Genomic DNA, 24,995 nt, shown 5'->3' on the forward strand with positions numbered 1-24,995 from the left:
CATGGATGCATTCTTGCTCCCACCAGATGCATTCTTGTTCCCACCACCATCGTGGCCTGCATGCAGGCCTCCCGAATCGCTGGGGAGCGTTGTCGTCCTGTCCACGCATGTAGTCTTGTGGTGGTGATTGTGCAAAACTACAAACTACTCTAGGTGACTCGTACTCTTGAGCGTATCTGTCTTCTTCTATCACGTGAGGCGCTGTACGGTCGACCGAGATGATGCCGCCGCATGTTGGGCCGCAAGCATCGTGGGACCCGCGTTGTACTGTCTGGACAACGGCGGTCGTTGGAGAGACTCGTCGACGGAGCCTGCCTTGACAAGGTGTCTCCGCGTTCCTACCGGGAGGTGCCTGTGACAAGCGCGGACGGCAGCAGGCAGCACGTGACGGTTGACGCCCTACCGTGTCGAGCTAGAATGCTAGATGCAGGCTGCACGCCGGCCGGTGCTGGCTGGGTGCATCTCTCGGCGGCCGGGTTGGACGTCGACCAGCGTCTCCCCTTCGCGGCTGCACAGCACGAGCACTCGCACTCCCCCCACACGCCTGTGTTTGGTCCTCCTCGGCCAAGCAAGCAGCTCGTTCGTACCTGTTCTGTGCTTGCGCGGTGCTGCTCGACCGCACGCGCCCTCGAGGCACAAGACGACCCCCGTCGCCCACGGCCGCGCTCAAGCTCCAGCGCATGCGCCTCGCCGCCATCCATCGGCATCCGCATACCACCCAAGCCCACACACACTCCCCCTCCCCCCCTCTCCGTCTCTCACAGCAGGTGCGCCGCGCCGCCCGACGCCACGATGGTGTTCCTCGGCATCTACCGCGCACTCTACGACTATGTGCCTCAGAGCGACAACGAGATTGCGCTGACCGAGGGCGACCTGCTGATGGTCGTGGAGAAGTCGGCCGACGACGACTGGTGGAAGGCCAAGAAGAAGGGCCACGACGAGGAGCAGGAAGAGCCCGAGGGCCTCATCCCGAACAATTACATCGAGGAGGTATGTCGCAAACACACCCTTGCCCAGGCTCCCGCCATTGACCCTGCTCCGCTAGGCCGACCCCGTCTCCCACGCCAAGGCTCTCTACGACTACACGCGCCAGACCGACGAAGAGCTGTCGTTCCAGGAAGACGCCATACTCGACGTGTACGACGTCTCCGACCCCGACTGGGCCCTGGTCGGCTTTGGCGGCGACTACGGCTTCGCTCCTGCCAACTACATCGAGCTCGTCAAGGGTGGAGCGCCGGCGGCAGCAGCAGCAGCAGCAGCAGCAACAGCAGCACCACCAGCACCGCCCGCAGCGACATCGCCCGGCCTGCCCAACCGCCGTGCCATTCCTGCAGCGCCCGAGTCCGACGACGAGCAGGATCCCCCCACACCAGACAGTCCTCCGCGCCCGAGCCCCGCCGCTGCCCTTGCCGGCATCATCCAGAAGAAGTCGGAGCAGACAGCGCCGCGCTCGACCATCTCGCCTCCACCAAACGTGAGCGCTGCCCCTCGAAAGCGCGTCCAGTTCACGCCCGAAGAGTCCGACGAAGAGGCCCCGCCACCTCGCCTGCCCAACCGCCGTGCTTCGCAGACGCTCTCGCCCGAGCCGCAATATGCCTCTGCGCGCTCTCCTTCGCCCGACCGCGTCAGGTCGCCCCCAACACGGAGCCGCACGTTCGATGCCTACGACCCCCCGCCGCGCGACCCCTCGCCAAACACACCGCTCTCAGGCTCCGGCTACCATCTCTACAACATCTACGAGTACCTGACGCAGCCTGGGAAAAACAAGAAGATGCCCATCACGCTAGGCATCAATATCCCCCGAGGCATGATCATGATGGCTCCAGAGAAGGCGCGCGACGGCCCGCAAGAGGAGTGGTCGGCAGACAAGATGGAATACTACTCGCAGGAGGGGAAGCACATCTTCATGGAGCTGAAGCAGCCGAGCAAGAGTGTAGATCTCCACTGCGGCGCCAAGGACACTGCCACAGAGATCATGTCGGCGCTGGGCGAGCTGGCAGGTGCTGCCAAGGGCGCAGGTCTGCGCGAGGTGCTTGCTGCAGGCTCCGGACACTCCAACGTACAGAAGAAGGGAGTCATGCTCTTCGACTTCATGGCCCAGGGCGACGACGAGGTCACCGTAGGTCTGGGTGATGAGATCCTGCTTCTCGACGATTCCGCCAGCGATGAGTGGTGGAAGGTCCGGCGATTGAAAAACGGCAAGGAGGGTGTCGTTCCAGCTAACTACGTCGAGATCACAAAGACTGTCCCCGCTTCCACTCCCGCATCTGTCGCTCGATCTGGGACAACCGCCGGTCGATCCGTCGTGGACCAGAACAGACGGGACGAAGAGGACATGGCTCGTCAAGCTTCGAGACGAGACAGGCCAAGGAGTGATGCGCGAAGTGATCAGGTAGGACCCGGTCTGCCTTTACCCGCCCGTGGTTCTAGTCTTCTGCAAACAAGCTCTGACCATCCTCGTCCTTCACAGAGATCAAGCATGCGTGAGAGCTCCGCCAGAGACTCCAAGTCCTCGTCGTCTAAGCCATCGTCCAAGTCGTCTTCCAAGCCAAGTAAGTGTCTGCCCACGCGGCCTCGTCTGTACCTTGCTAACCATGCTTGAGACGCTTCGAAGCTGCGCACATGGACCGATCGTTCCGGCTCCTTCAAAGTCGAAGCCGAGTTTATCCTGCTCAAGGAAGGCAAGATTCACTTGCACAAAGTCAATGGCGTTAAGATTGCTGTGCCAGTTACGAAAATGTCAGTCGAAGACTTGGAATACATTGAGCAAGTCACAGGCGAGTCGCTGGACGACGACAAACCACTCTCGGACATCAAGAAAAAGAGTACCCTCCGCGCCAACGAGAGGGGTGCTGCCTCATCGCCTGGTATCTCGGTTCAGAAGAAGCCGAGCTATGACTGGTTCGATTTCTTCCTAAAGTGCGGCGTCAATCCTCAGATCTGCGAGCGCTATGCCCAAGCTTTCGAGAAGGACCAGATGGGCGAAGAGAACCTGCCAGATATCACACCTGCCCTTCTACGCACCCTGGGGCTTAAGGAAGGCGACATCCTTCGTGTGACCAAACACCTAGACAGCCACTACAACCGTAGTGCTGGTGAAGCTAGCGCAGAGGGTGCTGCTGGAGGACTGTTCTCTGGTCCCGGTGGCACCTTGCGAAACAACACCCGGAAGGGACGTCCAGCTCCGCCTGTAGAGACGAGTAACGAGATCGACCCAAAGGCGTTCGAGCAAAAGTCGGACGAGACCGTGAAGAAACCGACAGATGCTACCAGAACTCCACTGGCATCTGCCCCTGTTCCAGAGAAGAGGTCAGAGGCGGCTAATGGATTTGACGATAATGCATGGGACGTCAAGCCTACCAGGCAGACCGCACCAGCACCAGCAACAGCAGCCTCACCGCCTCCAGCGCAGACGGCGCCGCCTGCACCGAAACCGCCTGCACTGACTGGCTCGATGAATGACCTGTCTCTGCTGGACATGCCCGCACTTAAACCTGAAGAAATGCCAAAAGCACCAGCCCCGACCCCTGCACCGGCTCCCGCTCCCGCTCCCGCAGAGCCTGCTCCTGCTCCTGCTCCACCATCCCAGCCGACAGGAGCCACAATGTCTCTGTTCGATCAAGTTGCTGCCATCAAGGCGATGACGCAGCCTCAGAGCATGGCGCCACCACGGATGCGACCCCAAGCTCCCCAGCAGACTGGACCCGGTGGGCTCATTGCTCCCCCACCACAGCGATCCACTTCTGCGCCGCAGAACCCGCAGCAGAACAGTGCTTTTGGTCCTCCACCGGCTCTCATGCCCCAGCTTACTGGCTACCAAGGCAACTCAAACATGCCGCAGATGGCTCCTCCCGGACAAAGCTTGAGCGACCAGCAGAACATGCTGAACATGCAGCGAATGCAACAACAGATGACTGGCTTCCCGCAACAGAACTCTGGATACAACCACTTCCCGCAGAACGGACTGATAGCTCAACCAACAGGCTTCCCACCACCCCAGAATGGGTTCGCGCCCTTCCAGCAGCCACAACCCACCGGTTTCCAGCAGCCAATGCAGACCGGATTTGGCCAGCAAGGCTTCCAGCAAGGTTTCGGAAACGGCAGCCCATTCGCAGACCCACCACGGGCGCCATTCCAGCCTCAGCCCACGGGCTACCACTCTTTCCAGCCATCGCCGCTCAACCCCCAGGCTACGGGTGTCAACCAATTCCTCCCTCCAGCTCTCCAGCCTCAGCCTACCGGGTTTGGACAGAGCCCCCCTCCCATGCCGCCGATGCCGCCGATGCCATCGATGCCCACAGCGCAGGCGTTGGTGCCGCAAAAGACTGGCCCTGCCCCAGCCATCCGATTCGGAGTACAGCCGGCAAAGAAGTTGGCACCGCAGCCAACGGGGAAGGCCAGCCTTGCCAATGCTAGTACGTCACTTTCTCGGTACTCATTCTTCGAACATGAACTGACTTGTATCCCAGCTCCTCAGAACCCCTTTGGCTTTTAGTTGGTGGTCAGTTCCTCTTGAACCTTGTTGCATGTGACCTGGTTCTTGTTGCATGCGACCTGGTTCTTGTTGCATGTGACCTGGTTCTTGATCGTTAGGCATCTTCACTGCGCATCCGCATGTACATAATTCGACTTGGGTCTTGGCTTGGTTCTGGAGGGAGGAGTCGAGCTGGACCCTATTATATTGATTTTCTGGTTAGCATTCGCTGCTGTCGCATGTTTGTGTTGTCGTTGGATTGTAATTTGCAGCTGTTTTGGGGCGGAGTAGGATATTTGGAAGACGCACGACAGAGCTAGAGCAACACGAGCGGCAGGCAATCGGACCTTTTTGCGGCATCATCTGGCCTGCACTCACGACTTTCCTCTCTGCAAGTCAGGGTATAAGCTGCTCGTAGACAGTAACTAGGGCGAAAGCATGATGTTCTATACATCAAACACTCGTGGCAGCTGCCAGACGGCTGTCCAACATCGTTCATCCCTTCACCCTTTGTCGCAACCAAGCTTTTGCCAAGCAGAGCTTAGCAGCCTGGAAGCGCATCGGTGGAGCATCAGTGGCTGAACCGTGCCGCGCGACCCAGTTCCCAGTGACGAAGCATCTGCGCCGCAAATATCTAAACGCGCAGCGCAGCGCAGCGCAGCCAACCTACCCAGCCAGCACCACGGCTTGCGGGCTCCTGAACAGCGCAGCTCGTGCGAAGAACGGCCGAAGCCATACCGCGGCAGAGTCTGTCGCAGGGAAGTCGCCGGGAGTGTGGCGCTGAGCTGTGTCAAGAGCTGACGATGGGTCAAAGCCCCGGGCTGCTCGCGCCCAATCCGCTTTCGAGCGCACGCAGGCATCGGTCGGCTCGGGATGTGGCTAAACAAGTGCGTAGGTCCAATGTGACGGCGCGTTCTGTGGTGTGCATGTGGCAGCTGAGCGGCTTTAAAGACGATCGACTTCCCCCGATCCATCCAATCCACTCCACTTGTTTCTCGCAAGCTTCCTTCCTACACCTCGCCCTTTACCCTGCGACCTCGCTGCACGTTTCTTACCGAGAGACATCCTCGATCTCGCTTCGCCTTTCCGCTCGTGCAACGCCCACCATCACCCCTTAAGCTTTTGCCCAGCACGCTCAAAGCTTGGCCTTGGAGCTCTCCCCGCGTTGCCGTGCTGTTGCATCACCGATAATCACAGACCGAACCAATACAGCGCATTCGTATCGCAGAGCAAAGCTTGACGTCAGCGAGTCTCGAGTTTCCTCCTGCAACACTTTTTTCCTTGTCGCAAATCGCCTAACATCTACGCTCTGAGACGCTCGAACGAGTAAAACCAGACCCACAATGTCGGCGCAAGGATACTACCAAGGCGGCCAGCAGCCGCAGTACCCGCAGCAGTCGTGAGTGCATTCATCCCCTCTCTCTACACCACGCTCTCCCAACAAACATCTCATTCCTTCGCATCCCCCGAGCGAGAGAATTCCAAACTGACAAACCCCCCACAGCTACGGCCCGCCACAGGGACAAATGAACTACGGCCCCCCGCCTCCACAGCAGCAGCAGTACTACCCCCCGCAGCAGCAGATGGGCTACCAGCAGGGCCCCCCGCCCAAGCAGAAGAAGGACAGAGGCTGCCTGGGCAGCTGTCTGGCAGTGCTGTGCTGTTGCTTCGTGTGCGAGGAGGGCTGCGAGTGCTGCTTAGACTGCTGCGAGTGTGCCGAGGACTGCTGTTAAGCTAGTTAGGTCTCATGGACGAAGTTTCGTGATGGCGGGATAGGCGCTGGTGAGGAGGAGGAGGAGGAGGAGGACGACGACGACGACGACGACGTCATTGGTGGATGGGTAGAAGCGCAATGCGTAGTCGGAAGCGCATGACATGACGATCGAGGCATCTTCGGGGCGCGCGGGGCGGGAGGCGAGGACGCAGACATACCTGAGACACGCACTGTCAACTTTATTTCCTTCTTCATCCCTATCTTTTCCTTTTTTTCTTTTTTTTTTTTTCCCCTTTATTTTCTATCGACGTTTGTTCACCACGTATCCACGCTTCTTCTTGGGAATCAACAATCTCGCCCTTTCCACCCCCCTCCTCGCCTTCCTCTTGCAACAGTGTTCCGCTCGCTGCACGCTTAGACGTCATCGGCCGACTCCCCAGCTAAACTGAATAGTAGATCCAACCAATCTGCAGCACGGCTATCCGCGCACCCACACACACAGAGGAGCAAGGTGCTGGAGATTCCAGTGTCGATCTAGGGTCCCGATCGCAATGAACAGGCCGTGCGACAGCTGTGGTGCTACCGCTACCTGAGGAAGTCAGCTCAGAGCACGGGAAAAGCGGAGAGAGGTATATACGTCGAGAGAACCCTGCTCCGTCTTCAACCCACACTTCACTTCCCCCAACACACACACACAAGGCGGCACCACAGCATCGCCCGAGCCAGGGAGGCAACGGAGCAGATCCCCTCGAGAACACGCCGTTCTTCCATCCCGTTCGTTCGCATGTACAGAGGGAGATACATGACTGTGTCAACTCCACTGCAGACGGCCCCCAAGGCTTTCCAACCGCGCGCCCCATGCACACAAACGCAAACGCGACTCTCTCCTCTGACAACGTACAATCCACACTACAAGGGAGGGAGGGAGGCTGGTGCTGGGTTGGTTTGGTTTGGTGTCAGAGGGTGCTGTACTTCACATGCTCCGATCTGCGATGGAAAGAGTGGTGGTGTGAACAACAGCGGATGGACGACGGCGCCGTGGAACGCGGTGTGTCTTTTTCTCCTAGCTCGCTGATGGGAGGATGGATGTACATGATGGCTAGCGCCTACAAAGCAAGGTGGTGCGTTGCAGCAGTTCATGTCATTCGCACTGCGCCGTGGCCTCGCCTCAATACGTGAAGCGAAAGCCGTGCGTGCGCTCGAGAACCGACTTGCCGCTGCTCTGGCGCGCGTTCGCCGTGTAAAAGTACACGCTGAACAGACCCACGAGGCCGATGATCAGAAGGTGGCTGCCCATCGACACCCACACCGCGGTGGGATAGCGCGGGCTCTCCTGCTGGCGCACAATAAAACTCCCTGCAATGCCGCCCGCGCCGTTGCATGCCGTGACTGCAGCGGCGGTAAACACCCTCTTCCACTGCCCGACGACGTTGTTCGCTTGATACGTCGCCATGGCTGCCCAGTTGGCCACGTACGCTCCTGTCGCGAGATACGTGCCGATCAGGCGCACGGTGACCTGGTCGGCGAAGCCCAGCATCGCGAAGCCGGCAATCAGGGTCAGGCAGTTGAAGGCGATGACGGGCCCGCGCAGTTGCAGTTTGTCACCCGCGTAGGAGGATAGGATGGCAGGGATCACGGCGTAGTAGTATGGCGGTGCGCTGAGCAGGATGGACTCGCCTGTGTTGAAGCCCATGCCGCCCTGCAGGATAATGGGGAGGAAGTAGGACATGGATGTGGAGACAAGGTTTTGCAGGAAGTAGAGGGTGCAGAAGCCGTAGATCTTGATGTCTGTGGCGTGGACGAGGACTTTCTTCCAAGTAAAGGGGTCGGCGTGACTGTCGCCGCGGTCATGCTGGATGCGCGAGCTGGCGACGCGCGACTCGGATTCGGTCAGGAAGTGGAAGGATGTGTGTGAGGTCTCTGGGAAGTCGACCATCCACCAGTAGGCCAGGATGCCGAGGAATGCTGTGATGGCACCCTGCACGATGAACATCCACTGCCAGCCCTTCAACCCACACGAGCCATTCAGCCGGTTGAGGCCGTAATTTACGATGCTGCCGGTGGCTAGGACGGTGACTTCGCCGCTTTGCATGAGCGCAAAGCGGAGTTGTTGTTCTTTGCGCGTGTACCACACACTCAAAAGGTACGTCAGGCCTGGGTAGATGCCAGACATTGCGATTCCAAGAAGGATCCGCAAAGCAATCATCTGCCTCCATGTCTGTACAAACGCGGTGCACAGCGTGATGATGCCGAAGCAGATGGTGATGAACGAGAACCAGATCCGGGGGCCGAACGTGCGGACGGCGATGGTCGAGGGCAGCTGGAAGGCAATGCTAGCGATTGTGAAGATGAAGATTGAGACCGAGTAGCGGTTGCCGACGTCGAGTTCGAGGTCGGAGAGCATGGAGGTTACGGATGCGGAGGAGATGACGCCGCTGTCCAGGAGGTTCAGGCTGCAGAGAATACCTGCGATGGAACACAAGCGGAGATCCACCTTGAGCCTGATTCCATTCCTCCACTTCTCTTCCATTTCGTCTCTCGCGGAAAGTACCGATGCATCGTCGGCGTCTTGCTGCACTTCGCGCACCGACTGCTCCTCGGACGCTTGGCTGGGTGCTCGTTTTGTCATCTCGCCCATATACTTCCTACCAAGCTCCTAACAGGGCGTGCGTATTCCCTGCTCTTAACCGATGTCAATGTCTCTCCAAAGTACGTGTGAAGTAGTACAATGGCGTTGGGTGGATGTCGGTGCAGTACCACGGAAAGCCGCAACCGGAAGCAGACGTCCAAACGCAACTCAATCGTCAACGAGCCGAGGTAACCCGCGAGCCCCTCTTGCTTCATATTGCACTCGGTGCAGGACATCCGTTCATATAAGGAAGGAGTCATGGCGATAAGGATTCCATCCACTTCTATGCATGTACCTCAAAAGTGGTGTGGATCCGACGCCGCTACCGAGGGGGCTCCGCACGTCAGCGTAGCGCCAAATTGCAAAGAGATGACCAATGCGGCCGCCCACGATTTTTCATCGCGGCTTACCAACACGCCATGTGGGTGCGCAACAGCGGAAGCGTTGCGAACAGCTGCGTTTCCAAACTTTTCACATGGTAAGATCAAAGCAGGATGTTCGTATGCACGTGTAGCTGGTCCCATCGAAGATGTCGTGCGTGGATGCAGACACGGCAAATGGCACAAAGCAAGAGTTTGGAGCATCGTTTCGTCAGGAAATTCGTAGTCGTTTCTTCGTAACTGATATAGACACTACATGTAGACCGCTAATCTTCAACTGTTGTCTGCTCATAAGATAGGTGTTGTACAGATGTGCGCTCAAATGTCTGCGGGCTGATTAACATGCAGAAATGATCAATGCTAGACGGAAACACAGATGGAATGACACTCATAAACCTTCGGGCATCGGCGCCGGCGTAGCAACCTCCACCTTGATGCCTACTGGTGGAGGCTCGAGAGGCTCAGCCTCGGGTTCGTGCGCCGGTCGCCCTGGTAGCGGCCTCTCTCTCTGTCTATCCTCGTAGTAGACATAATCGTCCGGACGGCTGTTGTATCTTTGGGGAGGGGGCCGCTCATACACATACGGCTCGTGGTACGGCTCATAACGAGCGGGGCCGGGCTGGCGATAGTCTGCCATGTATGGACGTGGTTGATGATAATCGCCGCGAAATCTGACGATTTCATACTCGGGCTGACCGTATTCATCGTAGTAAATTGGTGGTGGCGGTCCACGAGGTTCGTCATATCGATGATAACGAGGCGGTGAGATGTGGTGCGCACGATCCTGGACGGAAACGTAACCGCGCGGAGGTGGGCGAACAGGTGGGTAGAAGCTTTCTTCGGGAGACGCATGGCCGACGCTGTGGTCCCGCGAGTAGGTGGGCCCATGTGCGCGATCCCGTTCGGTAGTGGGCTGGGGTGTTTCTGCTTCATCGATGCGGCGCCGCTGTTCTTCATATCTGCTCCGTTGAGAACGGGTGATGCTTGGTGCACGACCGTAGGGATCGTCACGGGCTGGGATGCTCATGTAGCGGTAATAACGGGACGGCGTTCGGTGCTCATGCGGGCGGTCTCTACGGCGCTGAGGCATGGGTTGACGTGGAGCACCCACTGAGTCGGGTGTAGGGTTGTGGCGGCCGTTGGGAGGAACCTGATATCCAGAACCATTCGAGACGATCGATGGGGCCGGCTGCGGCACGGTAAGTGGGCGATATTGGCTCTCAGGCTCACTTGGAGGGGGCGGATTTGGTGGCGGAGGTGTATAACGAGAATCATCGTCTTCGTGTGCAGAAACAGAAGGCTTCGAGTCTGGCCGTGGGGGCGGAGGTTCCCCTTCGCTCGCAGGGGGCTGCTCAGGGACGAACTCTTCCAGGAAGCGGTCCGCAGCTGATTGCCCACGAGGCCCACTGGCCTCCCGTGGTCGTGCTTCAGTCGGGTAGTGGTGTCCATGACGTTGGCCATCCTCCTCAGCATACCTGACCTGACGTACATGAGAATTGTACTGTCGGCCATGGCTTGCATAGACGATTTCCTCTGCTGGCGGGCCATAGAAGCGCTCGGTCTCCCGGAAGCCAGTACGACGTCCAGAGTATTCGTCGTAAGCGGGACCTGCGTGAAATACCCGAGGGGTCGGGACATACTCCAGAAATTCTCTAGAACGAGGGTAACCATCCTCTGGTTGGTCTTTGGACTGATTATATTCCGTCAACGCATGTCTCATCGAGGCACAACTGCAGGTTACTTACGTAGTATCTTGGCTCGCCATAGTAGCGCTCTCCTCGCTCGAGCGGGGGGCTATCGCGATGGGAACGCTTCCTGTCCCCAAGGCTTGGGGCTTGGTTGGCTCGATCGGTGGCAGTGGCTGGTCTCTCGGGGCCGTACTCGTCTTCCGCGGGCTTAGAGAGCCGGGGTGACTCGGTACGTGACGCCCCAATGGTTGATGGGCCTGACTTGTCTAGTGCAATGCCTGGAGTACCACTTGCACGGAGGGCGTCTTTGGCTGGTCCAGAGGAAGCAGGTGAGGTCAGTCCATCATCTTCAATCTTGCCGATCGTCGGCAGGGGCAGGGGAAACAAGCTCGGGAAAGTGGTCGCGATCATGAGGAGTTTCTCGTCATCCATACCCGGAGCGTGAATGAGCCCTGAGATGAAGCGCTCGCTGGGGAGTTCGATCATGTCCTCTTTCCAGTCCAGCGTGGTAGAAGCTTGTCCGTAACCAATGCCAGAAGGAACGGCGACCAGGTGCTGGGACCGAAAGTGCGAAAACAAAGTCAAAACAGTATATGTCCTCCTTTCCTCGGGCTTTGAGTAGTAGGCTCCGGTAAGGTGCTGTGCAGACTGGAGCTGACAAGCCTTACAACACAGGCCCGGCGCGTTCTTTAGCGCTTTCGATATCTCATGGTTGGAGAGCGCACCAATGAAGTGGTTCAGATTTGGCTCATAGTTGAACGCGACGTGGAACTTTGAAACGACGCGATGCAACAAGACATAGATCCGAAGGCTGTTGGGCAAATCCTTGATCCCGGAGGTCTGTTTCCACATGTCTTGGGCCATCCCAATGATGGTACTTACTTCCTTGTCGAACGAGGCTGTGCTGTGACTGGGGTCCTCGCTACCATTCGATACGGGATCGGCGATGCCGTAGTTTGGTGCAGGTACAGCAGGAGGTGGGGCCACAGCGGAGTTGATCATAGCGGGGGATGGCATGTATGAAGGGTGACCCGGGTGAGGACCATAACCTGGAGGACCCATGGATTGGTATGCATGTCCCTCTGCTGGGACACCATAGACCTGAGAGTAGTCATACGATACCTGTGGCGGGGCAAAAGGGCCGTTGTAGCCAGAGTACTGGTAAGGGCCTGGACTCGCTTGGGGCATGTGAGTTGGCATGTGAGGGGTGGATGTTCCTGCACGGGAGAAGCCACCCATGAACCCGCCATAAGCTGCTGCATTAGACGACGCTTGGGGCGCGTACTTTACTGAAATAGGGTCCGGATGGAAGGGTGTCTCCTCTGGCCATTCGGCTTCTCTCCATGCGACGACAATGTTGCCGCTACTGAACGTGGTAGTGTGCTTGGCTCCATAATGCTGCACGACACCTTCAAACCCATAGAGTCGGGTGTTGCTTTCGCAGTCGTTGCCGTGGCAGAGGAACAACTCTCGCCGGTACTGTTCTGTTAGAGGCTTGAGTTTGTTGTCATACACCCATTTCATATTCTCCAGCACCAGATGTGGCTTATGATCAGGAGGCTCCCTTTTCTGTGACGCCTGCAGCGCAGCTGTCGGTCCGTTGATTGTTTCGTAGTACGTTCGTCGTACGTAGATGAGAAGGTCGGCTGCAAACTTGGGACTATTTTCGTACGTGAGCGCTTTCCCGTGATCCCAATCCCGATGGATGAAGTCGTCGGCAATGCTACTCAGCCTGTCGCGGATGGGCCGCTGGGAATCTTCCCATTCCCGGTCCATGGCCTCCTTTGCCTCCTTGGAGTTAGCATCCTGGTGGCGACGGTCTGTGGTTTTTGTTGGAAGCAAGGCTACACGAGACACGTGGTCGGCTTCGGCTTGTTGGGCAGCAGGCAAGTTAGCGATTAGGCGAGGCTGCAAGACGCTCCATGCATAGTCGGTCATTGGCTGGGATATCTGGATAGCTGCCTTGAAAGCATCCATGTGGCGCAATATGTTTGGAGCAATGGGTGGGTTCATTTGCTGGCACCGACGCTCAATGTCCGTTTTCCGGTTTGCCTTGGCCTCATTGGCATCATGGAGGTTCCTCTGCTGGTTTGGCTGTGCACTCCCCGTGAGCATGGGCTGCGGGGTGAAGACATTGGGAGGGATGGTTGGGGGCCTTTGATGTACGTAGTGGGTGGATGGTGCTGCAGCTGTTAGGTTGGGCATCGGAGGGGTTATTGTGAAACGTCGGACACGTCCGCCATGCATGGCAGCCTTCGGAACAGTTGAAGAGTACTTACTCGCTGGAACGGGTGCATGAATGACGGGAGAAAGGGGTTGGCGCTTTGGGGATTTCGACAGCTTACGTGATGCGGCGGCAGGTGAGCGGGCAGCCGACGCCGCACGCTTCGTGTCCTTGTATTTGACACACCAGCGCTCCCAGGTCTCGGCTGCTTTCATGCGCTGCCTCCCTCTGGCTTCGAGGCCCTTTGACCATTCCTCGGCCGCAGACGGACCTAGAGCGAGTGCGCCGTTCAGCTCCTGGACGATGTCTTGGACGTGCTTTCTGTAGTAGTATTTGCCAATCTCCACGTTGGCAGGTATTGTGGCCGACTGCAGAGCGTACGCGGGAAGGTAGTGGTGGTCGGTGGTAATGGGCGCAAAAGGGAGCGCGGGTCTGAGTGCGGAGGCGGCTGAGAAGAGAAGACTTGCGTCCTGGAAGAGTCAGCGACTGAGGAGGATGGTGCGCTTGCAACTCACGGTCTGGCATTGCTGCATCAGACAAGGACCGCATGCTCTGATGGCAAATGGCCAGATGGTGCGGACGCCAGCTTCACCTGGGCCTTGCTGCCACAGCTTCTCAGCAGAGCCAGGGAGGGAGACGGAGGAATCGAGCTTGTTACAGAACTGACACCTCTTGGACCACACGAGCTGCCACATGTGCAGCTCGGTGAGGCCTGGGAGGGGTTTGGGGGCATTTGAGTTGAAGGCGTTGCGGGCAGAGGCCCACAGAGCTTCGGACTTTAGGAGATGCAGACAACCATGCTCTGGTTTGGACAGAGAGACGTTGGACACGTCTGAGAGATAGGAACGAAAGGGTCGGTTGACTTGAATCAACCGACCAAGGTCTGCAAGCGAACAGAAGGAAAAGATGTGCTGCCACACAGCCGGTGGCAGCCCGGCACAGAGTCCTAAGCTGGTTGAGAGGGAAGGAGAGACGTGTGCATCTAGCCTGCGCTTCTTGTCTACGGCCGAAGAGGCGTCTTCAGCCTTGCGCTTTGCGACGGGAGCGTCGGTCTGCATCTGGGCGATGGGCGCATTCAGCGTGCCCTCGGGCTCGTAGAAGTCGACCGAGGAAGCTACACTCGACTCGCGCTCGTACATGGCAGCGCGGCCCACAGGAGCTTCACCGCCGATGCGCAACGGGCTGCACACATGTGTTGATGGGTGGAGATGGAATGGGCAGGGATGTCCAGCGTTGGGGGTGTATGCGCCGCGGTGAAGCCAAGGTGAAGTCACGGTCAAGGCGAGGTCAAGGCGAGGTCAAGGTGAGGACAAGGTGAGGTCAACAGTTGAGTTGGCTGCACAACCAGACAGACCAACGACCGATGACCGGCGACCGGCGACCGACGACCGACGACCGACGACCGACAGCGTGTTGGGAGGCGTCCTTGGGGGCTCGAGGGGCTGCAGCGCGCCCTGCAGGCGGGAGATGGAGAGGTCGTGGAGTGCTCACGGCGTTTGCGACGCTCGAGGTGGTCAGGTCAGAATCCAGATGCGGCGGTCGAGGGCGTGCAGCCAACCAGCAAGTGAGGCGAGCAGCTGCCTGGGCTTGCCTGAGCTGGCCTGGCAAGCGTGGGCGTGGGCGTGGGCGAGGGCGAGGGCGCGGGCGAGCTGGGCCTTGGCTGGCCTGGGGAAGGGAGTCTGTCCGCCGAGTCTCCGGATGACGGATGAGGGATGACGAATGACAAGCAACTGCCAGACAGAGGCTGTGCCGTGCGTGCACCGTCGATTGTACATACCCGCCATTCACACACGCGTGCCCATACCCATTCCCATACGCATACGCATACCCACTCCCATACGCATACGCATACCCACTCCCATTCCCATACGCATACCCACTCCCATTCCCATACCCATACCCACTCCCATTCCCATACCCATACCCACTCCCATTCCCATACCCATACCCACTCCCATTCCCATACCCATACCCACTCCCATTCCCATACCCATACCCATACGCATCCCCTCACGCCCATACGAGCAGCAGCCCACACTGCGCACACAGCGAGAGCACTACCGCCTGTCCCGCTCTCGACTGCCTCCCTCCTCTTCCCCCCCCCCTCCTCCCGCCGCACCGCATAGCTCCACAGCCACGCAACCCACACCATGGCCTCGCTCAACACGTCCACAAACGGGCCCAACATCACCCGCAGCTACCAGAATGTCATCAACACCGCGCCGCCCTCCGGCCCCCAGGCAAGCTCCCCCACATACGGTCAATGGGCCGTCTTCGCCGTCGCTGCCCCGCTTGTCAGCGCATTCCAGCACGATGGAGGGAAAGAGAGCGTCCTCAAGGTCCAGAGCACCGGAGGTAGGTTCCGTTCGATAGCTGCGCCCTCAATGGCCCCTCACCCTGCCTCTCCACACCTTGGGCCGTCGTCACGGAGCTGCATGTGCGCTCCCCGCCCAACGCACGCCTCAGCACGCCGCCATGCTGACATGGCCCACGCGTCTTCGACTGCTGCTGCGCGCATATGCTGACGAGTCCAGAGGGTGAATTGCTCGACCTGGTGGACGAGTTCTCCGACGGCCGCATCCAGTTCGCCTTCGTCAAGGTCAAGGACCCCAACTCGTCGTTGCCTAAGAACGTCCTGATTGCCTGGGTATGCTTGGTCCATCCTTGGCGCCAGTCCGCCTACTAACCACGGCTGCAGTGCGGTGAAGGCGTCCCAGAGCGGACAAAGGGCTACTTTGGCAGCCACCTCGGTGTCGTTTCCAAGCTCCTCCACGTGCGCTGGCCCCCCCCAGCATGGCTACGAAGCTACGCTAATCAGACACAGGGCTACCACGTCCAAGTCACCGCTCGCTCCGACGCCGACCTGACCCCTGAACGCATCATCCAGAAGGTTTCTGATGCCTCGGGCGCAAAGTACTCGGGCGGTGCAGACATACCCTCGGGCGGCCCGCCTCCTGTGGCCTCCAAGAAGCCCGTCTTCACGCCCACATCCGTCCGAGGTGGCAGCACCGCATTCAACCCACTCGGACGCGCAAGAGCACCTGCGCCAAGGCGCGATGAGGATGCAGATGGCTGGGGTGCCGATGCTCCAGAGGTCACCCGCTCGCAGCTCGAGAAGGTGGGCTCTGCATACAAGCCCACCAAGGTCAACATGGCCGAGCTTTCCAAGGGAAGGGACGAGTCCACCCGCTCCACGCCCTCGCACTCGCAGAATGACCGGCCAGAGGTGGTCAGGGGCGCATATCAGCCAATCGGCAAGGTCGACATCGCCGCTATCCGAGCCCAGGCAAAGGAGCAAAAGGACGACCGACCCACCGTAGTCAAGGGCGCATACGAGCCGGTCGGAAAGGTGGACATTGCGGCCATCCGTGCAAAGGCTGCAGGTGCACCGGCCTCCTCGGGTCCGTCGCCCGCAGCAACGGGCGCATCCAACACCAATGACGACGACGAGGAACGGCCCAAGTCGCTTGCAGAGCGCTCTTCGGCTTTCAGCAGCCAACCTGAGCGGCTCACCAGCCTGCCGAAGCCAAAGGTCGCAAACAAGTTCGCTGGAGCAAGCGCCTTCACCGGCACAAAGGCACCTGCACCAGGCGGTTTCTCTGCACCCAGGCCTGCTGCGTCTGCGCCAATCGGTGCTGCCAGCAAGACCTTTGCCGATGAGGGAGGCAAGACCCCAGCACAGATCTGGGCAGAGAAGAAGGCTGCTCGCGGTGAAAACGTCAACACGCCCGCTGCGACAACGCCCATGCAGCCCCAACAAAGCGGAGGGGGTGGATGGAAGAGCGGCTATGCAGGCAAATCGTGGGCACCCGTCCAGACCACTCGCACAGGCCAGTCAGCCAGCAACCTCAGCGAACAGCGTACCGGTGACGCGCCTCAGGAACAGGAGGAACCTGCTTCGCCGTCCGCTGGTGGTGTAGGCTCTCTCAAGGACCGTTTTGCTGGTGCTGCGCCCATGGGCGCTCCTACATCTCGATCTGCTGAGCCCCAGGCCCCCAGCCCGCCCGTTCTGGACAACGCCAGCAAGCCGAACGCAGGCGCACGCGGTGTCCCGATGCCTGGTCTGCCCAGCCGTCCCAAGGAGCCCGAATCCGAGGACGAGGACGATGTGCCAGCAACGCAGCACCAGCGACTTCCTTCGCCGCCGCGCCAGGCGCGCAGCCCGTCTCCTGAGCCTTCAGGCTCTCCAGTGCGCATCGCTATGCCTGTAGCTCGTGGAAGGGAGCCCGAACCGCTTTCGCCTGCAGAGGAGCAGCCCCCCGCTATGCCCAACCGCTCGCTTGCACAGGCTGCTTCGCAAGCCCGCGATGTTTCCCCAGAGCCAAAGGTCGAGGCAAAGGATCCTGCTCGTAGCGCAGGTGTTGCCGTCGCCGCCGGCACTTTTGGAGCTGCTGCAGTGGTTGGCGCCGCCGCTGGTGCAGCTTTGGGTTCCTCTGCACAGGAGGACAGCGGTGCTGGCGCCGGTGCTGGTAAGCGTGCTGTCATTCTCTACGACTACGAGAAGGCCGAAGACAACGAGGTCGAGCTTCGTGAGGGCGACCACGTTAGTGATATCGATATGGTAGATGAGGACTGGTGGATGGGCACCAACTCCCAGGGCGAGCGTGGTCTCTTCCCTGCGAACTATGTCGAGCTTGTTGAAGGCGACGACGATGCAGGCGCCGCACCTCCGCTGCCCTCGCATCCGTCTGCTCCTCAGGAGGTCGAGCCTCCTGCTGCCGCCCCACAGCCCGCTCATAGTGCTGGTCCCACCGCTACAGCGATTTACGACTACGATGCTGCCGAGGACAACGAGCTTAGCTTCCCGGAGGGCGCCACGATTACAGGAGTCGTAAGTCACTCACGTCCACTAGAAACAGATTACAGACTAACCAAACCACAGGAGTTCCCCGATGAGGATTGGTGGCTCGGAAACTTCAATGGCGCATCGGGTCTGTTCCCGGCCAACTATGTCCAGCTCGACGAGTAAGAAGAATAAGAAAGCACAGGCAATCAGCGTAATCCGGTGCATGTTGGTATGATTGGACCCTACCATGGGGGGGAAAGTTGCAGTATTGCCTAACCACCAATCCAATATTTCAAAGGCCATAAGCTGACCCTCGAAATAATTCAAAACTTGGTTCGCATGCAAAAATCCTGCACGCAACACGCATCTCATATAAATTTCTCGCTCTCACTCCTTCACTCTTTCTCAAACTTCTCAGGCTCATCTTCCACCACAACCCAGAACACAACTACTGCGACGTTACTCACCACGCATCACATCACCTGCAAACATGGCTTACTTCAACGCTACAAAGGCTGCCTGCATGCTGGTTCCCGCATCATGGAAGCATTACATGACTAGATGTTCCACCGAATTCGGTCAGGATGCGTGGAAGCCCATCGCCAACCACGTCAAAAACCCTCACTACATAAGCAATGCTCGCAAGATCTTCCTTGCCCACTCCTGCGCTGTGCGGAACTCTGCTCAGAACATCACGTCGTCAGCCACCGCAAACAACCCAAGCCAGGAAGCCTGGGTGGTGGGGATCTTCTGGGCTGTGTTTGTATTCTTGGTCCTATTCTACACCCCAGACATGATGTCGGCCATGGACTCTGTCATCACCTGGGCCAAAACTCTTCGGGCTTGGGACGTCAAGACTATGGATCCGGCTGTTGTCGACGCTGCCGTCAAGGCCGCCTGGCCTCCTGTTTTCGACGAAGACGGCAATGCCGTCCTGCCGGCTTTTGTCAAGGAACACCTCGAGAAGAGGGGCTTGGCAATCCCCATCAAATCTACGAGATCTTCTTCAGATGTCGAGACAAAAATGGTCGGGTCTTTCGATGTCAAGAGCCCCCACGATGTCGAATCACACACCTTCGCCACTCCCTCCTGGTTCCCCTTCAGAGTCTTCTTTCGCTTCCAGGCTCGCCCCTTCTTCATCGGATTTGCCAGCAGAGCAGACTGGCTCCAAATATCACCCACTTTGGAAACGTCCTTGCTCGAAATGAAGAATGCTGAAATCGCTGCACTGAAGGCTGAACTCGAAGACACACTCATGGAGCTCGACGATAAGAGCGAGGAAATGCAAGGCATGAAGATTCTCATCGCACAGAAGGTAGAAGGGCAACGCGTAGACCTGGCCGCTGCACACAAGGACGTTGATGCTATTCGCATGCGCATCAGGAAATTCGCACACGATTTCCGCAAAACGGGCGCCGTGAACAAAATCCAAGCAGAGCAGATTAAGACATTGAAGAAGAAGGTTCAGGAGCTGAGCATCACCAACGAGATCCTAACGAACGACAAAGAGGACACGCAGCGGTTGAGTGAAGAAATCCAGAGAGAGAACGAGAACTGGATCAAGACGATGCATGCCCTGCACGATTCGGACAAGTCTTGCGAAAACGAGCGTCTCAAGGAGCAACTCTACGAACTCCAGGCCTCGCACAATCGCATCGCACTCTCCAACCTCACCCTGAAAGACATGACAGCCTACGTCCAGCGCATCAGCGCCACAAACGCCGAAGCCGTCACAATCACGCAAACCAAACTCGACAACGCGCTCTGGAACGCCGAAGGCCTCCGCGAAGAACTCTCCACCACCGAGGAGAAGCTGCAAACGGCGCTGCACGAAGTCACCATGCTGCGCAGCGAGCTCTCCGACCAGGAAAAAGCCCTCGACCGCCTCTCCACAGCCTCTTCCCACGACCAAGCACAGCTCAGCAGCCAACTCGAGCACCTCCACCAAGCAGCCACCACCAAGCAAGCCCAGCTCTCGCACGCGCTGGGCCGCAAAACGCGACTCCTGTGTGCCATTGTCGCACACGATGGCGTGATGGCGCGCCGCTACAAAGCGCTGGCCGAGGCGCTGCGCAGCGAGAAACAGCACTCTGCCGACCTGAGCCGCGAGCTGGCGTGGCTGCAATTCACAGACGCCGAAGCGACGCGGTATCCGCAGTGGGAGAGTGCGGGTTTTGCAGACGAGGGCTTCGAGACTGGGGATTCTGACGAGGCTGGGTATGCGAGTGCGGATACGCTAGAGCTGTCTGGGAGCGAGGGGGGCTCTGACAGCGAGTTTGAAGAGGTGGTGCTCTCGGACTCGATGGGCGGGTTTGAGCGTGGTCAATTGCTTTTCCGCCGCCGAGGAGAAGAGCGAGACTGAAAGCGAGACGGACCCTCCATGTTCATCTCCATGTAGAAGTCGTCTAGTCTAGCAGGGCAAATCGAGCGCGATGATGTTTTCTGGTGAACTTCCACATCTCACTCGCTCGCTCGCTGTGGTGCATGTACTCAGAACGTCCTTTGTATCTATCTATCTACCTAGCTATCTACCTACCTCCCCTCGTTTCCCATGCAAACATTCACATGAGCTAGCTCAGGCCCACTCACTCGGTCAGACACCACACCCCACCCCACACTATGGAATTCCTTCAATAAACATAACCACTACATTTCAACCCCCCCAAAATCACAAACCTCATCAACCACAGCATCTCGAACCGATGGTATCGCTACAGCGTCTCCACCCACTTCCTTTTCGAGAGCAAAGAACACGCACGATACTTGTAATCTCCGGCTCCAAGCTGGCACCACGCCACTACAGACAACAGGCGTGCAGCGTAAACACGAAGAAGAAGAAGAAGAAGAGGAAGGAGGAGGAGGAGGAGGAGGAGGAAGAGTAGGCGAAACCGACGTCGAAACCTTTGCCCTCCCTTTATCTATGGCTTTTGCCTACTTTGCCTCGCCCTACCTACCTACCTACCTACCTACCTACCTACCTTACCTACCCTTACCTACCCTAACTACCCTACAGCAGGCACCACCACATCCACCAGTCCAGCGAAACCCATCCACGGCCGCCCTTCCCGCGAGGCTCCCTTGGCCTGGCTTTGTAGCAAGTGCAAAGGCCAACACAGCTAAGAAGGTGGCGGTACGATACGGCGCGCGGACGTCTACGTGCTGAGATGGCAGTACTGCCACACCGCAGCCGAGTGCGTCGTTTCTGGCCATACTGTGGCGGTCGGTGCAGGGTTGATTCGTTCAGCTGCCAGGGCGCGAATCCAACGCACGCGTTGTGGAAAAGGTCATCGAGCTCTGGGTTGTGTTGATGGGGGATTGAGTTCATCGTGGTTACATTGTGCACAATAAACACATGCAATTTCATGAAAGACCTCGAATCATCCATCGTCCTCACACGCCCTCGTGTAAAGCTAGGCAGTATGCAAGCGCTCATTGGCCTACCGCTACAGAAAGTATGGGTTAGTGTAGGAGATGCGGAAATCCCCTCCGTTCTGCGTAACCGGTGCTGCCCAGGCCCTTGAGCCAAAGACGGGTACGTGTCGTGAGGAATAAGGTTCAGCGCAGACTTCCCAAACTCAATTCGTTCCCACTTGCCTGTAGCAACCTCGCGAACACACCTGCTGCTGCTGTTGGGTGAGCCGCGTGGACGAATCGAAAGGGGAGGTCTGGCGGAGATTAAGTCTTGTGGAGTTTGGTGCGTTACTGTTGGTGGACGGCGCGTATTTATCGCAACACGACTAGGTTTAGTGTACATGCAGAACACGACTGACTAACGTCGTTGCTCCTTTCTCCCTATTGCTGTGAGGGCAGTGTGCAGTCGACTGCGTTGGCATCGTTGGAAGCATATGCATGACGTGTTGCTTGTGGTATCTTCGGCGACGACAGTGTCGTTGTCATATACATAGTTTGCATTTTCGGGAATTGTAGATGTGATGAAACGAGTGATATGGGCATTGTAAACCTGTGACTGGGGTATCTATACGTGAACGGTGGCGACTGTCGCTCGAAGCAAGAAGCTGGAGACGCTGAACGCTGAACGCTGAACGCTGAACAAAAATAAAAGTGACCGACTAGGATGGCTGCTGGCTGTCGCAAGCTGCTATGTACATGGAGTTAGTCACGGTTCAGCCACCAAGGGAACCTTATGACCTCAGTGCGCCCTTCATCATCATAGAAAATCGATGTTTCTGAGACTTAGGCTTACCTAGACTATCTTCCGCCATCTTCCATGGCAGCACATCGCTCTTGCGCATCTGCCCACCAAGACCAAGGCGATCACGAGAAGATTGATGCCAGTGCTCCGATAGTTCAGATGGTGCTATTGAAGACGGCGTGAAAGATGGCGCAATTGATCGCGTGTCGCCGTCGTCCCGAATCGTCTCCAAGGACTCGGTGCTCGCAATAGAGTTTTCGTATAGGGTCGGAAGGCCCGAGCTCATAGCTTTTGACCGCAAGGATGAAGGTGCTAGGGGCGCCGGCTGGAAGAATTTTGTGGACGAAGGCGGTGGCATAGGCCGACTAAAGTTGTGCACGGGTCGTGAAGGAGAGTAATGAGGGACAGGTGACGTTTTGTCGTGAGTAGTCGAGGGGACGTAACATGCAGGTGGTGCTGTGTAGCGAGTGGCCGATGCAGTATGAGGGCCAGACGGAGACGTAATCAGAGATTCGTTCTTCTGCGATTGGGCGTTGGGTAGTATTTCAAACAAGAAATCATGAGACTCGGGTACTCTCGATTCAGATCCCCCAGGTGACTGGACTGCTGGCGCATCTCCACCCCAAAAGCTCTGCTGTTGAGGCCGATCGTTCATCTTTCTGAAGATGACATCAGCTGTTTCTCGCACGATCGTGTCCACCGAACCTGTCGATGGTGCCGTTGACGCAGATCTGAGGCTCTCGAGATCATGTGGCGCGATTTCAGGCTTGGTTGTTGAATATAAACTCTCAGGCAGAGGACCAGCCTCAGTCTCGGTGGAAGTTGCGGAAGATGGTCCAGGCAAAGCACCAGATGCCATCGGCTCTCTCGGGAAGTAATGGGATGGTTCAGGAAGCGAATTTTCGGACGGCGACGAGGGAATGTAGTGTCCGTTGTGGTAGATGTCGGCATTGGTCCCCGCAGGTACAGACGTGATTGAGTTGGGTGGACCACGAGACTCGTCCGTCATGACAGAGAAGGCTGAGGTGTTCCATGGCAATGCTGAGAGCTGAGAGCCTTGTGAGCCAAACGACGTTCCCGACGTTCGTTTGGTGTCTTTGCTTGTCCTGGCGGTCGTAGTTGACGTGGACTGCCGCTTCTTGACGGCATCTGGAATGCCATCCCACTTGGAGTTCACTTTGGGCACATCTGCTGGCAGCTTCTTGCTCGCAAATGTGGCGCTGGTCATGATGGAGGCATTCGAGGGTGAAGTTGTGCCCTTGCCATTGCCTTGCTTGCGCTGCTGCTCAGCGAACTGCTCGAGGGCGACTTGGGAAGGCTCCTTCAGGGATAGGAAGCCAAAGACTGAATTGCTCTTTTTCTTCTTCTTGGATGTTTTGGAGTCATTGGAACTCGAGTGACTGGATAGTGTGGAAGCCAGGCTGGACGACGCGGTGCTTGCTGTGGTCTCGAAAGATGGGCGGTAGGGTGAAGAGGGGGTGTCTGAACTCGCAGTCGAAACGCGCCGGTGCAGTGGAGAATGTGTTGTGTGCTGCGAAGTCTGCGCCGAGTCCTGGGAAGTGTGCAAGGAAAGCGGGATTTGATCTGCTGGCAGTGGAATCCTATACCTGAGCTTTGGTATGCGCGCCGGCGGGGGTTGCGGTGTTAAGTTTGTAGCTGGCGCCATGACTCGATGCAGTGACCGTGGTGATCTCGGTCAGGCAAAGGGTTAGCGTTCAGCAGCGAAGATCGGTGCCGCACAGAGTAGCGAGTTGATTGGCTGATAGCGTGTAGGCTACAGCACATTTCGTGCAGCGCGATCAAGCGGCTAGCTGAGCGTACGATGGCGAGGCAATGGTGGGGACGGCATTTGTGGACAGCCAGCAGACGCTCACAGGTTGGGGCAGCAGGAGAGTAAATACACGAGGGTGCTCGTGCCACACGTGCGAAGCGCAAATGACGGACAGGCCGTCCGAAAGCAAGAGCGACCCACACGCGAGAATGGTCCCTGTTCTAGTACCCTTGCGCTACTGCGGACGCTGGCGAGCTGGACGAACTTTCCTCGACAGCAAGCGAGCGGGTTCAGCATTCTGCCACGCGGCGATGGCCAGCCCGCAACGATCATTGGTGACGAGCAGCGTGCGTTTTCATGGAAAGACTGTTGTGGCTGCCCTGCCGCGGCTGGAGCTCGCTGGAAAGCAGCGTGTTCCATGCTCGCTCGACCGTGTCCGGGGCTTCTAGACGGCAGCTTCAGCAGTGACATGTACGGCAATGTACGGCATTGCCAACGCCCTGTGGGAGCAAGCTGACTCAAGCGTACCGACAAGCGTGTCGAACATGGCCTGATCAGCCCTGCGAGTGTTGCTGGATTGCCCGTTGTGTGCGTTAGAGTCCCACTATGCGCAGTAGTGTGGTCGTTTGCTACCAGAAACGGCGCGTGTCTACCAAGAGGGTGCTGTCACGTGCGGTGATTTGCTCGCCTGCATGTCTGACCACAGTGTGCCACTACGGCTTTTGTCGCAGAGCTGGCATGCCAGACAGCCAGACTCGTGCACATGAGTGGCATTGGGTGCAGCCACTGTCAGCCAGGGCGTCGTTGTCGTTGTCGTTGTCGTTGACAGTAGTTTGTTGGTGAGGGTCACTTCCGGAACAGGCAGGTTCGGAGAACACATGGCCGCAGCGCCTGTACGACAGTCAGAAGGGCATAGCCGTCGGCCTATCACTGGCGATGATTGATGGCTGAGGAGTGAGGATTGTGGCTGGCGATAGCGACGTGCTGCAATGGGAGTTTCGGGGTCTACGATCCGTGCACTGGCCCGTGTTCAGATTGACGAGATACACGATACACGATACACGATACACGACGTGGACAGGGCTGACGAGGTAGACGAGGTAGACGAGGTACTGGTAGAGTGACGAGTCGTTCCGCGTGCTCCGCGGTACGGGCCCAAGGACCCCAACGACAGCG

The 24,995-nt window shown here is 58.0% G+C and overlaps 7 protein-coding genes across 9 annotated transcripts, besides 21 other annotated features; 4 read left to right on the plus strand and 3 right to left on the minus strand.

Moving 5' to 3' along the window:
- Positions 1-417: 417 nt before the first annotated feature.
- Positions 418-4,495, plus strand: EKO05_0002178 (cytoskeletal protein binding protein; the record flags this gene model as incomplete). Of its 2 annotated transcripts, none has more annotated exons than XM_038944202.1 (4): positions 418-990; positions 1,046-2,552; positions 2,604-4,415; positions 4,470-4,495. In XM_038944202.1, the coding sequence occupies 4 exons, from the start codon at positions 418-420 to the stop codon at positions 4,493-4,495; spliced, it is 3,918 nt and encodes a 1,305-aa protein (XP_038792850.1). The 2 variants fall into 2 exon arrangements, with proteins under 2 accessions (XP_038792850.1, XP_059491836.1); XM_059635853.1 differs by having other exon boundaries at positions 1,046-2,392; positions 2,471-2,552; positions 2,604-4,495.
- Positions 1,241-1,273: a tandem repeat.
- Positions 3,365-3,408: a tandem repeat.
- Positions 3,515-3,579: a tandem repeat.
- Positions 4,496-4,520: 25 nt separating the features above from the next.
- Positions 4,521-4,572: a tandem repeat.
- A 545-nt stretch (positions 4,573-5,117) lies between these two features.
- Positions 5,118-5,153: a tandem repeat.
- Positions 5,154-5,817: 664 nt separating this feature from the next.
- Positions 5,818-6,207, plus strand: EKO05_0002179 (uncharacterized protein; the record flags this gene model as incomplete). Its single annotated transcript, XM_038944164.2, has 2 exons — positions 5,818-5,873; positions 5,979-6,207. The coding sequence occupies 2 exons, from the start codon at positions 5,818-5,820 to the stop codon at positions 6,205-6,207; spliced, it is 285 nt and encodes a 94-aa protein (XP_038792851.2).
- A 218-nt stretch (positions 6,208-6,425) lies between these two features.
- Positions 6,426-6,450: a tandem repeat.
- Positions 6,451-6,477: a tandem repeat.
- Positions 6,478-7,356: 879 nt separating this feature from the next.
- Positions 7,357-8,817, minus strand: EKO05_0002180 (uncharacterized protein; the record flags this gene model as incomplete). Its single annotated transcript, XM_038947446.2, has 1 exon — positions 7,357-8,817. One exon carries the CDS (start codon positions 8,815-8,817, stop codon positions 7,357-7,359), a length of 1,461 nt encoding a protein of 486 aa, XP_038792852.2.
- A 768-nt stretch (positions 8,818-9,585) lies between these two features.
- EKO05_0002181 (uncharacterized protein) lies at positions 9,586-14,248 on the minus strand (the record flags this gene model as incomplete). Its single annotated transcript, XM_038944089.1, has 3 exons — positions 9,586-10,887; positions 10,943-13,579; positions 13,625-14,248. The coding sequence occupies 3 exons, from the start codon at positions 14,246-14,248 to the stop codon at positions 9,586-9,588; spliced, it is 4,563 nt and encodes a 1,520-aa protein (XP_038792853.1).
- Positions 14,249-14,388: 140 nt separating this feature from the next.
- Positions 14,389-14,429: a tandem repeat.
- A 31-nt stretch (positions 14,430-14,460) lies between these two features.
- Positions 14,461-14,516: a tandem repeat.
- A 172-nt stretch (positions 14,517-14,688) lies between these two features.
- Positions 14,689-14,717: a tandem repeat.
- Positions 14,718-14,756: a tandem repeat.
- Positions 14,757-14,778: a tandem repeat.
- A 128-nt stretch (positions 14,779-14,906) lies between these two features.
- Positions 14,907-15,111: a tandem repeat.
- Positions 15,112-15,259: 148 nt separating this feature from the next.
- Positions 15,260-18,078, plus strand: EKO05_0002182 (actin binding protein; the record flags this gene model as incomplete). Its single annotated transcript, XM_059635854.1, has 5 exons — positions 15,260-15,464; positions 15,644-15,756; positions 15,808-15,882; positions 15,934-17,940; positions 17,992-18,078. The coding sequence occupies 5 exons, from the start codon at positions 15,260-15,262 to the stop codon at positions 18,076-18,078; spliced, it is 2,487 nt and encodes an 828-aa protein (XP_059491837.1).
- A 196-nt stretch (positions 18,079-18,274) lies between these two features.
- Positions 18,275-18,321: a tandem repeat.
- Positions 18,322-18,385: 64 nt separating this feature from the next.
- On the plus strand, positions 18,386-20,257 carry EKO05_0002183 (uncharacterized protein; the record flags this gene model as incomplete). Its single annotated transcript, XM_038947447.1, has 1 exon — positions 18,386-20,257. The coding sequence occupies one exon, from the start codon at positions 18,386-18,388 to the stop codon at positions 20,255-20,257; it is 1,872 nt and encodes a 623-aa protein (XP_038792855.1).
- Positions 20,258-20,400: 143 nt separating this feature from the next.
- Positions 20,401-20,433: a tandem repeat.
- Positions 20,434-20,722: 289 nt separating this feature from the next.
- Positions 20,723-20,740: a tandem repeat.
- Positions 20,741-20,770: a tandem repeat.
- Positions 20,771-20,840: 70 nt separating this feature from the next.
- Positions 20,841-20,893: a tandem repeat.
- A 1,024-nt stretch (positions 20,894-21,917) lies between these two features.
- Positions 21,918-21,947: a tandem repeat.
- Positions 21,948-21,965: 18 nt separating this feature from the next.
- On the minus strand, positions 21,966-23,714 carry EKO05_0002184 (uncharacterized protein; the record flags this gene model as incomplete). 2 transcript variants are annotated; one of them, XM_059635855.1, is made up of 2 exons in its annotated part: positions 21,966-21,994; positions 22,100-23,714. In XM_059635855.1, 2 exons carry the CDS (start codon positions 23,712-23,714, stop codon positions 21,966-21,968), a joined length of 1,644 nt encoding a protein of 547 aa, XP_059491838.1. The 2 variants fall into 2 exon arrangements, with proteins under 2 accessions (XP_059491838.1, XP_038792856.1); XM_038947448.2 differs by having other exon boundaries at positions 21,966-23,714.
- A 905-nt stretch (positions 23,715-24,619) lies between these two features.
- Positions 24,620-24,644: a tandem repeat.
- A 217-nt stretch (positions 24,645-24,861) lies between these two features.
- Positions 24,862-24,891: a tandem repeat.
- Positions 24,892-24,995: the final 104 nt, after the last annotated feature.

Source organism: Ascochyta rabiei, chromosome 3 (assembly GCF_004011695.2).
Source record: "Ascochyta rabiei chromosome 3, complete sequence".
In the NCBI taxonomy this organism is placed as follows: domain Eukaryota; kingdom Fungi; phylum Ascomycota; class Dothideomycetes; order Pleosporales; family Didymellaceae; genus Ascochyta; species Ascochyta rabiei.